This window comes from Thrips palmi, unplaced genomic scaffold, assembly GCF_012932325.1.
Source record: "Thrips palmi isolate BJ-2018 unplaced genomic scaffold, TpBJ-2018v1 HiC_scaffold_18, whole genome shotgun sequence".
In the NCBI taxonomy this organism is placed as follows: Eukaryota; Metazoa; Arthropoda; class Insecta; order Thysanoptera; family Thripidae; genus Thrips; species Thrips palmi.
In genome coordinates this window covers 9,124,356-9,137,308 of record NW_023144627.1, presented here as the reverse complement: position 1 = coordinate 9,137,308, position 12,953 = coordinate 9,124,356, and the positions used below count along the sequence as shown (strand labels likewise).

Here is a 12,953-nt window from a genome sequence, read left to right as displayed (position 1 = left end):
TCAGAGCTCGAGGACCGGCGGGGGATGGGGCACGGGGGTTGCGCGGCCGGCTCGCCGCCAGCGACCGGCCCGGCCGGCGGAACCCCTCACGCTCAGTTTTGCCCAGAGTTGCGTCGGGAGCGGTCTTGCGACGTGCGGCGTGCGGAAAAGGAGATCAGGAAGACAAGCTGGTAGGGCTGCCCGTAGACCGAATACAAGACAATCCGTGTGCTCCACCAGCACCATGGTGCCGAAGCAGGAGCATGATGAAAACAACAACGACGTGGTGAGTGTCCTCAGTGTCCTGGTGCTTAACGGGGTGCAAGTGAGAGTGAGACAGAACCATCCGATGCCTCCCTTATCTGTCTTGATTACCCGTGCGCCGGCCGACTGCAGGCTGCACCGGTGGCCTTGGGCTTTCGCTCATGTCCTGTGCGTTATCGGCCGATTTCCCTCGCCGATTTGCCGGTACGCTGATTTGTGTTCGAAGCGTCTTGGCCGAGCCGGGGCCCGGGGGCGGTTGCACAGACGGGTTCGAGCAAGTTCCAGCGCGCCGCCCGGGGAGTGCGGATGCGGGGCGGCCGAGTGGAGTGTCTCTGTGGTAGGCAAAGTGCTTGGCGCGCGGGGCGGCGGCAGGCTGCAGGTGGAATGACGAGCCGGTAGCCGACTTGTCGGGGCTGGAAGACGCAAAGACGCAACACGGCGTACGTTTCTTATCTCTCTCGCTCCTGCGAGGCTGCAACAAGTGCCGGAAGGACAGTGTACAGCCCAGTACAGCCCTGCCCCGCCAGTGGAGTGTCTTGGCGTGCGTAGGCAACGCGCAGCGCCCCGAGCCGTGGCGGGCCTGTCTCTGCAGGCTGGTTCCGAGAGTCGTTTTCGTCGCTCTGTCTCTCTCGCACCCACTCGGGACGCCCTATGAGTGCGAGAGAGACCGAGCGACGAAAACGATTCTCGGAATCAGTGTGCTGTCGCTCTCGCAGGGCGTCCGTTCGGGGTGCGACAGAGGTAGCGGCGAGGTCCTGCGGGGATGGGGTGAAATTTGAACGCCGCGCCGATCGAATGTTCTCTTGAAACTTCTCCTTCGACGGGCGCTGCCGTGCTTTGCGTTCAGGTCCCCGTCGCCCCCGCCTCCTCCTGCCCAGCCGGGGTCGTCGCTGTCCTGTGCGCTTGCGCCACGCTTGCCGTGTGTGTGCGTGTGTGTGAGTGTGTTCAAACCCATCTTTACCCCCGCACGTCATTGCGACCTAGGCGATTACACACTCGTTGGAAGTTCTCCGCGCCCCTCCCCTACCCCTTCCATACTTTAATGCCCAACTTATTCCACGCCTCGCCCGCGGTTCTCGGAACGGAACCCGAGCGCCGATCGGGCGGCGCGGCGGCGCGTTGATGTCATTCGGGTGCATTCGGCTGCGTGGGCCGCGGGCCGCGTCCGCAGCGCCCAGGATCGGCCGGCCAGGACCTGCGCGATAAGTTTCCGAAAGCGCGAGTCGGCGATTCTCTAGCGGGCCCGGGGCCGACAGGGGGAACCACATCGGCGGCAACTCGTCGGCGACGTCCTAGCCTCCCCCACTCCACCGCCGGGCTTCTAGAAGGGCAAGCGCGCCATTCTCGCGGACGAGGCCCCGCCCGGTGGTCGGTCGCGCCGTGGTGCTGTGCGTTGTGTTGTTGTGTTGCGCTTCGCCCCTGCGTCGCCGACGCGGTCGCGCACCTGTGCCCTCGCCGTTCGCCCCGTCGCGCCGAAGATGGCCCCTCACGGCCTCGCGTGCCCCGCGTGCTGGCCGGGCCTGGACGCGCCCCCGGCCGGCCGAGGCACGGACAAGGCCGCGTGCACGTGCGAGGCGGCCGATGACGCAACCCAGGCCGTCGTCGAGGAGGTGGCCGAGGCCGTCGTCGAGGAGGTGGCCGAGGCCGTCGTCGAGGAGGTGGCCGAGGCCGTTTCCGAAGCCGGGGCTGCGGTCCAGGCCACGCCAGACGACGCGGCCGAGGCTGTCTTTGAGGCCATGCCCGTGGCCGGGGCTGTGTTCCAGGCCATGCCAGACGACGTGGCCGACGAGGCAGTGCCCGAGGCTGCGCTCAAGGCCGTGTCCGAAGACGCGGCCGTGGCGGAGTCAGTGCCCGCGGCCGTGTCCGAGGCCCTGCCCGATGACGTAACCGGCGTGTTGATACCCGAGGCCGTGGCGGCCCCCTGCGTGGAGGCCGTGCACGCCGCCCCCGCGCGGCGTCCTTGCCCCGCGGTCCGGCGTCGCAAGGCAGGCGGCGGCTTCGCGCGCGTGGCGTGCTCGGCGTGGAGGCCCAGCCTGCAGCCCATCCCCGAGCTGCAGCCCGAGTACCCCATCGCGGTTCTCTATTGGCCGGCCACTTCGCGCCCCCAGTCCCGGTGAGTGCAGCGCGTGCCACCCTGTCCGGTCCTCGCGGTGCCCTCGAATCACGTGACTTGCCCATGGATTGGCGACGCGGAGCGGCGTTGTCCTGGCCGTGTTTTCGAGTTTTCTTTTCCGAAGCGTGAATGAAAGATAAGACACACTACCGTCTCGTCTGCCTGCCGGGCCTGCCGGACAGCGGGCCTCCTGGGCGGCTTGCGGAAATATGAGTCAACGTCTCCGACGGAGTAGCCGAGAAAGTGCTTCCTCGGGCCAGGACTCCGCGGCGCAGCAGGCTGATTTGATTCCGACTCGGCGGGCAGGCTCCGGGCGAAAACCCTTCCGACACTGGTGCACTGTGGCACCTTGAGAGTGCGTACCCTTCTCTCAAGGTGGTGCTGTTCGCGAGGCCACGGCCAGTCGGCCAGTCCCCTGCGTGCCGCCCGCGGCGTGTGCCCTGCGCAGCCCTGCGCGTGTCCAGTGCGTCCCTCAGTCCCTCCCTTCCGAGAAACCTCCTTGTACAGTGCCGCTGCCGCCGCTGCGCCTGTCGGTATCTGTGCGGCGCGTACGGCGTGCCTAGAGGCGTGCCGTGCCGTGCCGCGTCTGGCCGTGCCGCCGCTGGCTGCCTCTGCCGCGGCAGACGTCTCATCTGCCCGCCCCGCGCGCCCCCAGTGCAGGCGCGGCGGCGCGGCAACTCGAAACCCCTGGAAGAGAAAAATACGGCCGTGTTTATACCCCCGTGCCTTGTCAGCCGGGGCGCGGCGGCAGGGTTGTCGCACAGTGGATTTGCCGGGAGACCGATGGAGGCGGCCAGAACTCAAGACGCGTTTTGAGCTCCAAAGTCGCTAAATGGGACTCTGGAGCTCAAATCACGTCCGGGATTTTGACCGCGTCCACCGGTCTTCTGGCTCACTGTGTTTCGCCGCGGCGGAGCGGAACGCCTGCGGGGTAGGCAGGCCCGCCACCCATCTGTGGCTACGAAGGCAATGTTGCCTACCCTGCCATACCATTACCATTACGGGCTAGGCCGCAACTGATAGTATGCCATTTCGGGGTTGATTCACCAGCACGCGCTGCCAGGAGCTTGAGAGACTGGACCACAATTAATGCAGGGACTCGCCTGTCGATGTGGAGCTCTCTCCGTCCTCAGCGCCGTCGCTACTCCGCGCGCGTGGTACTTCTTCTGGAAGTGCGCGGTGCAAAGATCGTCAACGGGTGGATCGCGTTGGATCGTGCTCGCCAACGTCGGCCCGGGTCGGTCCGGAGCCAAGCCCTGGCGGGCGTGGGCCGGCCGGCGACGGCCCAGCTTCGAGTCCCGCCAGAAGCCTGCGTTTTGTCGGTCTCTGGTACCCTTCAGGTTCTTGAAGGAACTCCACGGTATTTATGTGTGCCGTGAAATGTTAGCTGCGGTTGCAGCTCTGAAATCGCGAAAAAAAATTATTAGCGCCCCCGGCTCGAAGCTGGTCAACGGTTTGGGCCAAAACCGGCGCTCCGGTTTGGTTCGGAACCGACCCGAACCGACGTTCGGGAGCACGATCCATCGCGATCCACCCGTTGACGATCTTTGGCGCGGTGGGGTGGCATGTCCTCCTTGCAAACTTTGTGAGTTTTAACGGTGTGCTCGTTCTGTGTCCCTGCAGTACAGCATGGCGCCGTTGGCGAATGCTCTGCCTGCTCTGCCGGTGCAGAGCGGGCCAGTGGTGCACGCCGGCCGCCCCTACCCCGGCCCCTACGTCCAGAGCGCCGTGCACAACGAGCAGTACAACACCCAGCTGCGGCTGCTGAACCTCATCATCGACTCGGGCTACGACATGATCCAGTGCAACGGGCAGCGCCGCACCGGGCCGCCCAAGAACTGGAAGGGGCCGCCGCCCGGCAAGGGCTGCGAAATCTTCATTGGCAAGATCCCCAGGGACCTGTACGAGGACGAGCTGTTCCCTCTGCTGACCCAGTTCGGTGAGTGCGCTGCACGCGGTCGTAAGCACAGTGGACCAGAAGACTGGTGGAGGCGGCCGAAATCCTGAACGCGTTTTGAGCTCCAGAGTCGCTGAAGGGGACTCGAACCGAACGTGTGACCCCACCAATGGATTCCTCGTTCGGAGAGCAATCCATTGGTGGGGTCACACGCTCGGTTCGAGTCCCATTTAGCGACTCTGGAGCTCAACGCGCCTAGAATTTCTGCCTGCGCGTTTTCGACTCCTGGAACGCCCCGCCGTGACCTCGCTGTGACCTTTGCAGGCAAGCTGTACGAACTCCGCCTCATGATGGACTTCTCGGGGACCAATCGGGGCTTCGGCTTCGCCCAGTTCTCCACCCGGGAGGAGGCCAGGAACGCCGCCAAGAAGCTGGACGGGCACCCCATCCGGCCCGGCAAGTACCTGGGCGTCATGAAATCCCTGGACAACAGGCGGCTCTTCGTCGGGGGCCTCCCCAAGGAGAAGAACCGGGACGAGATCATGGAGGAGCTCTCCAAACTGGTGAGGGCGGGCGCCTGCAGTCGGCGGCATAGGCCACCCATCGTGCGGCCGTGTCGGCGTCTGGCTTGCCGCGCGGACTCCGGGCGCGAAGGTGGATGACAGTGTCTCCTTGTTCCAGGTGTCCGGGATCGTCAACGTGATCCTGTACTCTTCCGTGGTGGACAAGACGAAGAACAGGGGCTTCGCGTTCGTGGAGTTCGAGAGCCACCGCGTGGCGGCTATCGCCCGCAGGAAGATGATTCCCGGAGGCGTTGTCCTGTGGGACCACGAGCTGGCCGTGGACTGGGCCGAGCCGGAGCCCGAAGTGGCGGAGGACATCATGTCTAAGTCAGTGCTCCAGTCTGCGGTTTTCTTGCATCTCTCGTTGTCTTTGAACTGTTCAAAATCGCAACTTTCTTGCTTCCAGGTGAAAGTGCTGTACATGAGGAACCTCATGCTGCATACCTCTGAGTCAATGATTAAGGAGGTGATTGAGACTGTAGGACAAATTCCTAAGGCTGCCATTGAGAAAGTTAAGAAGCTGAAGGACTTTGCGTTCTTGCACTTCACTGATCGCCATTATGCAGAGCAAGCACTGCCGCGTCTCAACAGTTAGTCACTTTTAATTTATTTTGCCATATCCAAAGCTCACAGGTAGTTGAAACGGTCTTAATAACTTTCTCCCCCTTTGCATAGACATAGTCATCGAAGGTGCCACAGTTACAGTGGTGTGGGCGAAACCACCGAGGGACCGTGTGCAGGTGAAAGGGCGATCCCTGAGCCACGATAGCCTGACACACTCTGACGATGATGCCTCCCTCAACCATCATCGAGGAAGACCCATTTTGCCATGCGATCAAAGTGTCTCTCCTATGCATGTATTCCCTTCTCCTCACCCTTATTATGATGTGAGTCAACGTTCGACATCTTACAAAGCATCTGTTCTTTAAATCCCTTCTGACTTTACTGATTTTTTGTGCTTTGTTTACAGACTCTAGTTTTGCTCTCTGGCCAGGCTGAACCTAAGGTTGACATTACGTCTTGGACTTCCCCTACTAATGGGGATAGTCTTATGTTCTTGGCTAGGGTGAGCGCTTAGTTAGATTGTTATTTTAGTTGCAATTGTTTATTTTCTTCTACAAGTATATTTGATTAGTTTTTCAGAACTATTTATAATTTTTTCAAGTCTAACTTTTTTTAAGTTTTTAATTTGCTTTTTTATTAATCATGTGCCACATTTATTGTATTTGATTGTACAATCAGTTTTGATTTTTTGACCATAGAGATTTTTCCCTGTTAAGATTTATTTTTCTCCCTTCACATTGTCTCATGTTTACTACCTTAGTATATACTGAAGAGCATGGCCAGAAGAGGAGTTCCTTCAAGAATAAAAGAGTCATCATCTACAGCTTCGAGATTTATTTTTGTTTCATTTTAAGTTTTATCTGTTCAAAGAATTTTCTCAATAGACTTATTAAACAATCAGTTTGTAACTTCAATCATAAATACATTTGATTAGCTATTCAGAGTCTAAGCTGTGCAACAATCAGTTAGTAACTTATCAATTAAAGTAGCTTCAAAGTTAAAGCTGTGCTACGAAGACACCATCTACTGGACAGAAGACAAATTTCATCAGCTTGGTGAGTGCCTTTCTAAAAGAGGTAACATCAGTTTTTATCATTCAGGGAGATTCCTTTTTTATCGTCAATTATGATCAACAGTCAAATCTAACTTCACTGCAACATCAAGATTGTAGTATTTCCTTTATCTTGAGCTTTGCCTTGTACTCAATGTAATATTGGTTTTACATATTTGAAATCGAATCAGTTTCACTTATTTTGAAGTTTCAATAGTAGTCTTCTGCACTCACCATCAAGATGCACCTTCAGCCAATTCAAGAGGACCTACACTGGAGTGGCCATCCTGTCAAATTTTATCGCTTTTGGCGTTGCTGAATTTATTTTAGCTGCCACATTCATACCAAATTCAAAACTAAATGCATTTGAAGTACTCATTCTTTCATTCAACAATAAAGATGAAAATTCAAAGATAGTTTTAAGTTCTTAGCAGCTTTATTTTTCAGTATATTGTCTTGTTTGAGTTATGCACCATTATTGAGGTATCACTGTTGTACAATTTATGTTCTGTTTTCATACAGCTCACAGTCCCCTTTGTGCAGCCGCCATACAACATGTTCACGGGGAATTATGCTCCTACTCCCCAAGGTGCCCTGAATTCTGCTGCGGAGTGTGTCATTGCTTGGCTGTCTAGGAATGGTAGGAACGTCTCGATGTCAAATTCCACTGACAGATTGTCCATATACAGAGAGTTAAATTTTTTTGTTGGTTGCAGGTGTACCTAGCACTCCTTGTGTGACTCAGGCTGTCAATTACTACTGCCCCCAGACACCAAGCCCCCTCCACTTCCAGGGGAATCACTAGACAACAGCTATGGCCGTAGTGTGAAGAGTTTTGACTGATGCTCACTCACTTGTTCCTTATTTTTCCAATTTGATAATTTTGTATTGAAACTATTGTATTTTATTATTTATTTCAGGCATGTGTTTCTCAGCACATGTCAGTGCCTTATTTGTAGGCTTTTGCATTTTATCTTGGTCAACAAGATGTTGGCAAAATAACTTAAGTTATTACATCTCAATTTACCTGTATTTTAGTACTTATTGTATTTTATGCTCCCTTTAATATTTGTATTCACAAATTTTTTACATTTTAAAGTTCTTCATGCATTTGTGGCTTTGACAATTCGCACATCACTATTTGTCAGGTTTCTCCTCGAAATTGTATGTCATTTTAATTTGTTGGGCATGTTAGGATTTTATAGCTTCAAAATTACAGCTCTTAATGTTTTCAAATGTGTTTTGGATCCAATAAGAACCAAGGATTTCCATTTGTTTGCTTTACTTTACCCATCCTTACTCAATCAATAGTCTTATAAGTTAAATTTATTAATTTGGTTGAAGCATTTACACTAATAGACACACAGTGAACAATAAAACCTCTTCTCAAACAGTCACAATCTACAGCTAAGTCAATACTTAAAACAAAATGACAATGATGAGAAATAATGTACAGGGTTTGTATAGGCGATGAAGTCGATCAGATGATGCTATGTACAACGCACGGTCTGGTTCACACTGCCGCCGGCGACGGGAACACGATGTGGGTGTAGCTCTTGTTGAGGGTGGCGCGGAGCTCGTTGGCGTGCTCCTTGTCCCTCGTCTCGCAGGTGACCGTCACGGACACGCTGAAACGTCGGACGCGATCCACGCCCGCTCGTGCTCGATGTCCTTGATGGAGACGCCCAGCCTGGCCAGCTGCGCGCACAGCTCGGCGATGCCGCCCGGCCGGTCGCTCACCGTCACGGAGAACTTGATGAGGCGCCCGTCGACGGCCAGCCCGCGCTCCAGACACCGGCCCAGCACTGTCGTGTCGATGTTGCCGCCGCACAGCAGCAGCACCAGCCTGGAGGCGAAGAACACCACTTAAGAGCCATCGTTCAAGAGGCGCACAGTGGGTGTCAGAAAACCGGTGGGGGCGGACAAAATTCAAGACGAGTTTTGAGCTCCAGGGTCTCTGAGCAGGACTCGAACCGAACGTGTGACCCCACCAATGAATTCCTCGTTCGGAGAGCAATCCATTGGTGGGGTCACACGTTCGGTCCGAGCCCCATAAGGCGACTCTGGAGCTCAAAACTCGTCTGGAGTTTTGGCCGCCTCCGGCAGGGGCGGGGCCAGGCGACTTACTTCTTCCCCTTGTAGTCGTCGAGCTGCCCCTCGAGGATGGCGGCCAGCCCGCACGCCGCGGCGCCCTCCACCACGCACTTCTCGAGCTCCACCAGGCGCAGAATGGACACGGCCACCACCTCCTCCTTCACCACGACCTGCGCAACCAACAGTCTGTGGATAAGTTTTGTCCTGGAAACTGATTCCGAGAGCCGTTGCTCTGTCTGTCTCGCACTCACGAGGAGGCCAGCATAGGTGCGAGAGAGACTGAGGCCCGGACTCACCATCCTGTCGACGAGGGGCGCCGCGGTGACGAAGGCGTTGTAGCCCACCGTGGGCACGGCCAGGCCGTCCGCGATGGTGGGGCCGTTGGCCACGGGCACCGGCTTGCCCGCCTTCAAGGCGGCCGAGAAGCTGGCGCAGCGCTCCGACTCGACGCCCTGGTGGCAGAGAGACCGTCAACGCCGAGCCCGCGCACAGTGGGCCAGACGACCGGCGGAGGCGGCCAAAACTCTAGACACGTTTTGAGCTCCAGAGTCGCTAAATGGGACTCGAACCGTGCGTGTGACCCCACCAATGGACTCCTCATGCGGAGAGCAATCCATTGGTGGGGTCACACGTTCGATTCGAGTCGCGGCTCAAAACGCGTCCGGGATTTTGACCGCCTCGCACGTCCGCCACTTGATGCTTACGATAATCTCCACGTTGGGCCGCATGGACTTGACGGCGGTGGCGATGCCCGCGATGAGGCCGCCGCCGCCCACGGGCACCACGATGGCGTCCACGTCGGGGACCTGCTCCAGGATCTCGAGGCCCAGCGTGCCCTGGCCCGCCATGATGTGCGGGTGGTCGTAGCCGTTGATGTAGGCGAGCTGCTCCTCGCGCGCCATGCGCATGGCGATGGCCTTGGCCTCGGCCATGTCCTGGCCCTGCACCACCACGGTGGCGCCGTGCTGGCGGCAGCACTGGATCTTCATCATGGGCGCCACCAGCGGCATCACCACGGTCACGGAGATGCCCAGCAGCTTGCCGTGGTACGACAGCGCCAGCGCGTGGTTGCCCAGCGACGCCGAGATGACGCCGCGCGCCTTCTGCGACGCCGGCAGTTCCATCAGCGCGTACCGCGCGCCCCGCTCCTTAAAGCTGCGGCAGAGCAACGGGCAAGGGTTCAACTACCACCGCCCCCACACACTTCTCCGGCCTTTCACGCTTGCCAGACCGCTGCACAGTGACGCTGCGAGCGACGGTGTACCTACCTCCCGGTGAACTGCAGGAAGTCTTGCTTGAGGTAGATGTCCATCCCCGTGAGGCCGGACAGGTGCGACAACTGCAGAGGAACATGACAGTTGTCAGACAATCAGGAGGCGCGGCGCCGTACCCAAGACCGCGCCGCGGAACCACGCGAGGTCCCATCGGCCCAGAAGGGGGGTGTCAACGCAAAGCTGCCGGTCAGCCCACGCCCCACTGTCCGTGCACCGCATCTCGGTATATCACCGGCGTGCAGCGCGTTTTACATGATGTAACATCACGCCCCGTTCGCGCAGTGCACACGCGGCGCAGGGAGGGAAGTCCGAGCCGCCAACTGCCGCGGCGTGCCGCCCACCGTTTGGCCATTCGGCAGCCAAAGGCAGCCAGAGCGACGCGACATTATCAAAGCATCGCGCCAGCCGCGCGATCCCGATCCGTCGCTCTGCCTCTCTCGCACGCTCTCGCACCGCACGGTCCGCACGGGGCTCTCCACGAGTGCGAGAGAGACAGCGCAGACAGCCTGGGGCTTATCGTGGTCACCGCTCCCTTAATGAGTGTCGTCTCGGACCGTCCGCCCCGCCGGCCAGTGAGAGCGAGAGAGACAGAGGACCAGACGAATTAATTGGGTCATGGCACGCTGCCTCTTTCTCGTGTGCTCTATTTCGGTGTCTTTCTTTTCGGCACGGCCGTCAGGAAAAAAGGCACAGGCTCCAAATTCGCAAAAAGAAAAACTCTGCAACTCACCATGCAGGGCGTGCTGAGGACGCCGCCCTTGATCTTGAAGGCCGCCGACGTCACGTCCTCGAACTGGAGGCGCGTGGGGTTGTCCGCGTCGCACATGGGGTCCTTGCCGTCCATCGTGATCTCTCCTTTGTAGGCTTCTGGAAAGAGAGAGACAGGACAGAGTGAGCATCGACGCCCGAGTCAATTTCCGCGCTGTTGTGGCTTTCTTTCTTGGTCGTTGTTAGGGTTACCGTTTTTCAGTCCGTTGGTGCCGTTTTTCAACGTTTTGATGGGAGCTGGGGCGCGGCCGTTTGTGCTGCCGTTGGCGTGTCTGTTAGTGTTTCCGTTAGTGCTGCCGTTAGTGATGCCGTTGGCCTGGCCGTTAGTGCTGCCGTTGGCCTGTCCGCTAGTGCTGCCGTTAGTGATGCCGTTGGCCTGGCCGTTAGTGCTGCCGTTGGCCTGTGCACTAGTGCTGCCGTTAGTGATACCGTTGGCCTGGCCGTTAGTACTGCCGTTAGCCTGTGCACTAGTGCTGCCGTTGGCCTGTCCACTAGTGCTGCCGTTAGTGATGCCGTTGGCCTGTCCACTAGTGCTGCCGTTAGTGATGCCGTTGGCCTGTCCACTAGTGCTGCCGTTAGTGATGCCGTTGGCCTGTCCACTAGTGCTGCCGTTAGTGATGCCGTTGGCCTGTCCACTAGTGCTGCCGTTAGTGATGCCGTTGGCCTTGGCGACTCCGTTAGTGTTGGCGTGTCCGTTAGTGGCGCCCGCTTCCGCGACGGTCGCTCCCTTGTCCTTCATGGCTCTCTTTAGAACGGCGGCGCTCTCGGCTGAGCGCGCGAGGGCGGGTTTCTAGAGACAGAAGAAAACAGACAAGGAGACGTAAGAATTGGGAAGATTCTTAGTCAGACGGACTGCCCTAAAACGTGTGAAATGACCGTGTTGATAAGACGCGGCTAGACTTGGCGCTTATCACAAAAGGGCTTTATCAGCGTCACACGATCGAGTGGTGGACACAAGGGGTGCAAATATTGGAGCAGCGCCACTGTTTTTTCCCTGATGCGTGAGGGGAGGGGGTAAATACGGGATTGCTCAGTGTCTGCGGCCTGCTAGTACTCGTTGAGGTCACTGACTCGTTCAACGAGATAAATTTCCCCTTTCAGACTTACTTGCAACAAAATAACGAATTTTTTTCCACAACACTTTGCAAATGAGCCACTTTAAACCAACTTGCTAGTTGTTTCCTACAGCCTCTCCAACCATTTCTATCACAGGATATTTTCGTGGTTTCCCCAACTCACGTCGCAACGGTCAAACTCGTTCAAAATAATCGTCCTGTTTTTGCCTGAACACGCCGATGTCATTGTTTAGGCCAAGATGCGCGCATCTTGCGGTGTGCACTCCGACGACGCCACCCTCGCAGGAAAACCCGCAGTGTTTACAAGCTCGCACAGAGGGCCAGAAGACCGGTGGAGGCGGCCAAAACTGTAAGCAAGCTTTGAGCTCCAGAGTCGCCAAGCAGGCCTTGAACTGCGTGCATGACCCCACCAATGGATTCCTCGTTCGGAGAGCAATCCATTGGTGGGGTCACACGTTCGGTCCGAGTCCCATTCAGCGACTCTGGAGCTCAAAACGCGTCTGGAGTTGTGGCCGCCTCCACCGGCCTTCTGGCCCACTGTGCGACGCCCGTCGTAGCTCACCTGTGTGTCGGGGACGTTCTCGGGGACGTTGGCGTCGGTGGCTGCTCCGGCGTAGACCATTCGCGTCGCTCGAGTCCGTCGGGGTCCGTCTCTGGCGGTCACTGGTCCGTCTCCGTCACTGACCGGTGGGCTGCTGTCGCTTGCTGCCGCTCGCTGTCGCTGCAGTGGACTGGCCTGGGGTGCTGTCGGTGCCGCCGTGCCGCCGCCTGGACCCGGCGTGCTGTGCGGACGGCACGGTCGGCACACGCTGCAGCCCTTGCCACGCCGTCTCTCTCGCACTCACGGGCCGGCCCGCAGAGGAGCGAGAGAGACTGAGCGAGTCTGCAGTGGTTGGCAGTGGTCTCGCTGCGCGGGCTGCGCGCTGAACTCCGACCCGCCCGCCGCTATCGCCGCCACGGCGTGGTCGTCTGTCCTGCGGACCCGCTGGGGACCCTGGGGACCCGCCCTAAACCACCGCCAACCACCGCCAACCGGCCAGCCGACGAGCGTGGCGTGACGAACGTGTGACGAACGTGACGAGCATGGCGTGACGAGCGTGACAACCGCACCATGACTTCGCGTGACGTGTTCAGGGCGCCCCGCCCCTAGGTGCTGTCGGCAAGCACGTGGTGCGCGGCCTCGCCTGTCTACGCCTATCTCCCTCCCTCACCGGATTGGCCAGCCAGTGCTGCCACACTGCCACACCCCCGGAGCAGATAACGACTCGCTGGCCGCCTGATCAGTGCTGATCAGGGCGCCGGCCAGATCC

The 12,953-nt window shown here is 58.0% G+C and overlaps 2 protein-coding genes across 2 annotated transcripts; one reads left to right on the top strand and one right to left on the bottom strand.

Moving 5' to 3' along the window:
- The first annotated feature begins 68 nt into the window (after positions 1-68).
- Positions 69-7,288, top strand: LOC117644618 (probable RNA-binding protein 46). Its single transcript, XM_034384226.1, has 9 exons — positions 69-265; positions 3,980-4,295; positions 4,578-4,816; positions 4,935-5,147; positions 5,223-5,406; positions 5,492-5,703; positions 5,787-5,882; positions 6,954-7,071; positions 7,148-7,288. Exons 1-9 carry the CDS (start codon positions 224-226, stop codon positions 7,234-7,236), a joined length of 1,509 nt encoding a protein of 502 aa, XP_034240117.1. The 5' UTR covers positions 69-223; the 3' UTR covers positions 7,237-7,288.
- Positions 7,289-7,696: 408 nt separating this feature from the next.
- Positions 7,697-12,424, bottom strand: LOC117644617 (L-threonine ammonia-lyase-like). The gene is given in 9 exon segments (XM_034384225.1): positions 7,697-8,067; positions 8,070-8,277; positions 8,559-8,695; positions 8,822-8,977; positions 9,230-9,680; positions 9,794-9,864; positions 10,530-10,666; positions 10,760-11,357; positions 12,206-12,424. Coding segments are annotated over 9 exon segments (1,941 nt in total). The 5' UTR covers positions 12,266-12,424; the 3' UTR covers positions 7,697-7,944.
- Between the last annotated feature and the right edge of the window lie 529 nt (positions 12,425-12,953).

What these genes read in the sequence shown, in the direction of transcription:
- LOC117644618 (XM_034384226.1), top strand. Translation starts at nt 224, where the DNA reads ATGGTGCCGAAGCAGGAGCATGATGAAAACAACAACGACGTG. An exon ending in AGCACTGCCGCGTCTCAACA is followed by an intron (nt 5,407 to 5,491) that starts GTTAGTCACTTT and finishes CCCTTTGCATAG; the next exon opens with ACATAGTCATCGAAGGTGCC. An exon ending in TGCTTGGCTGTCTAGGAATG is followed by an intron (nt 7,072 to 7,147) that starts GTAGGAACGTCT and finishes TGTTGGTTGCAG; the next exon opens with GTGTACCTAGCACTCCTTGT.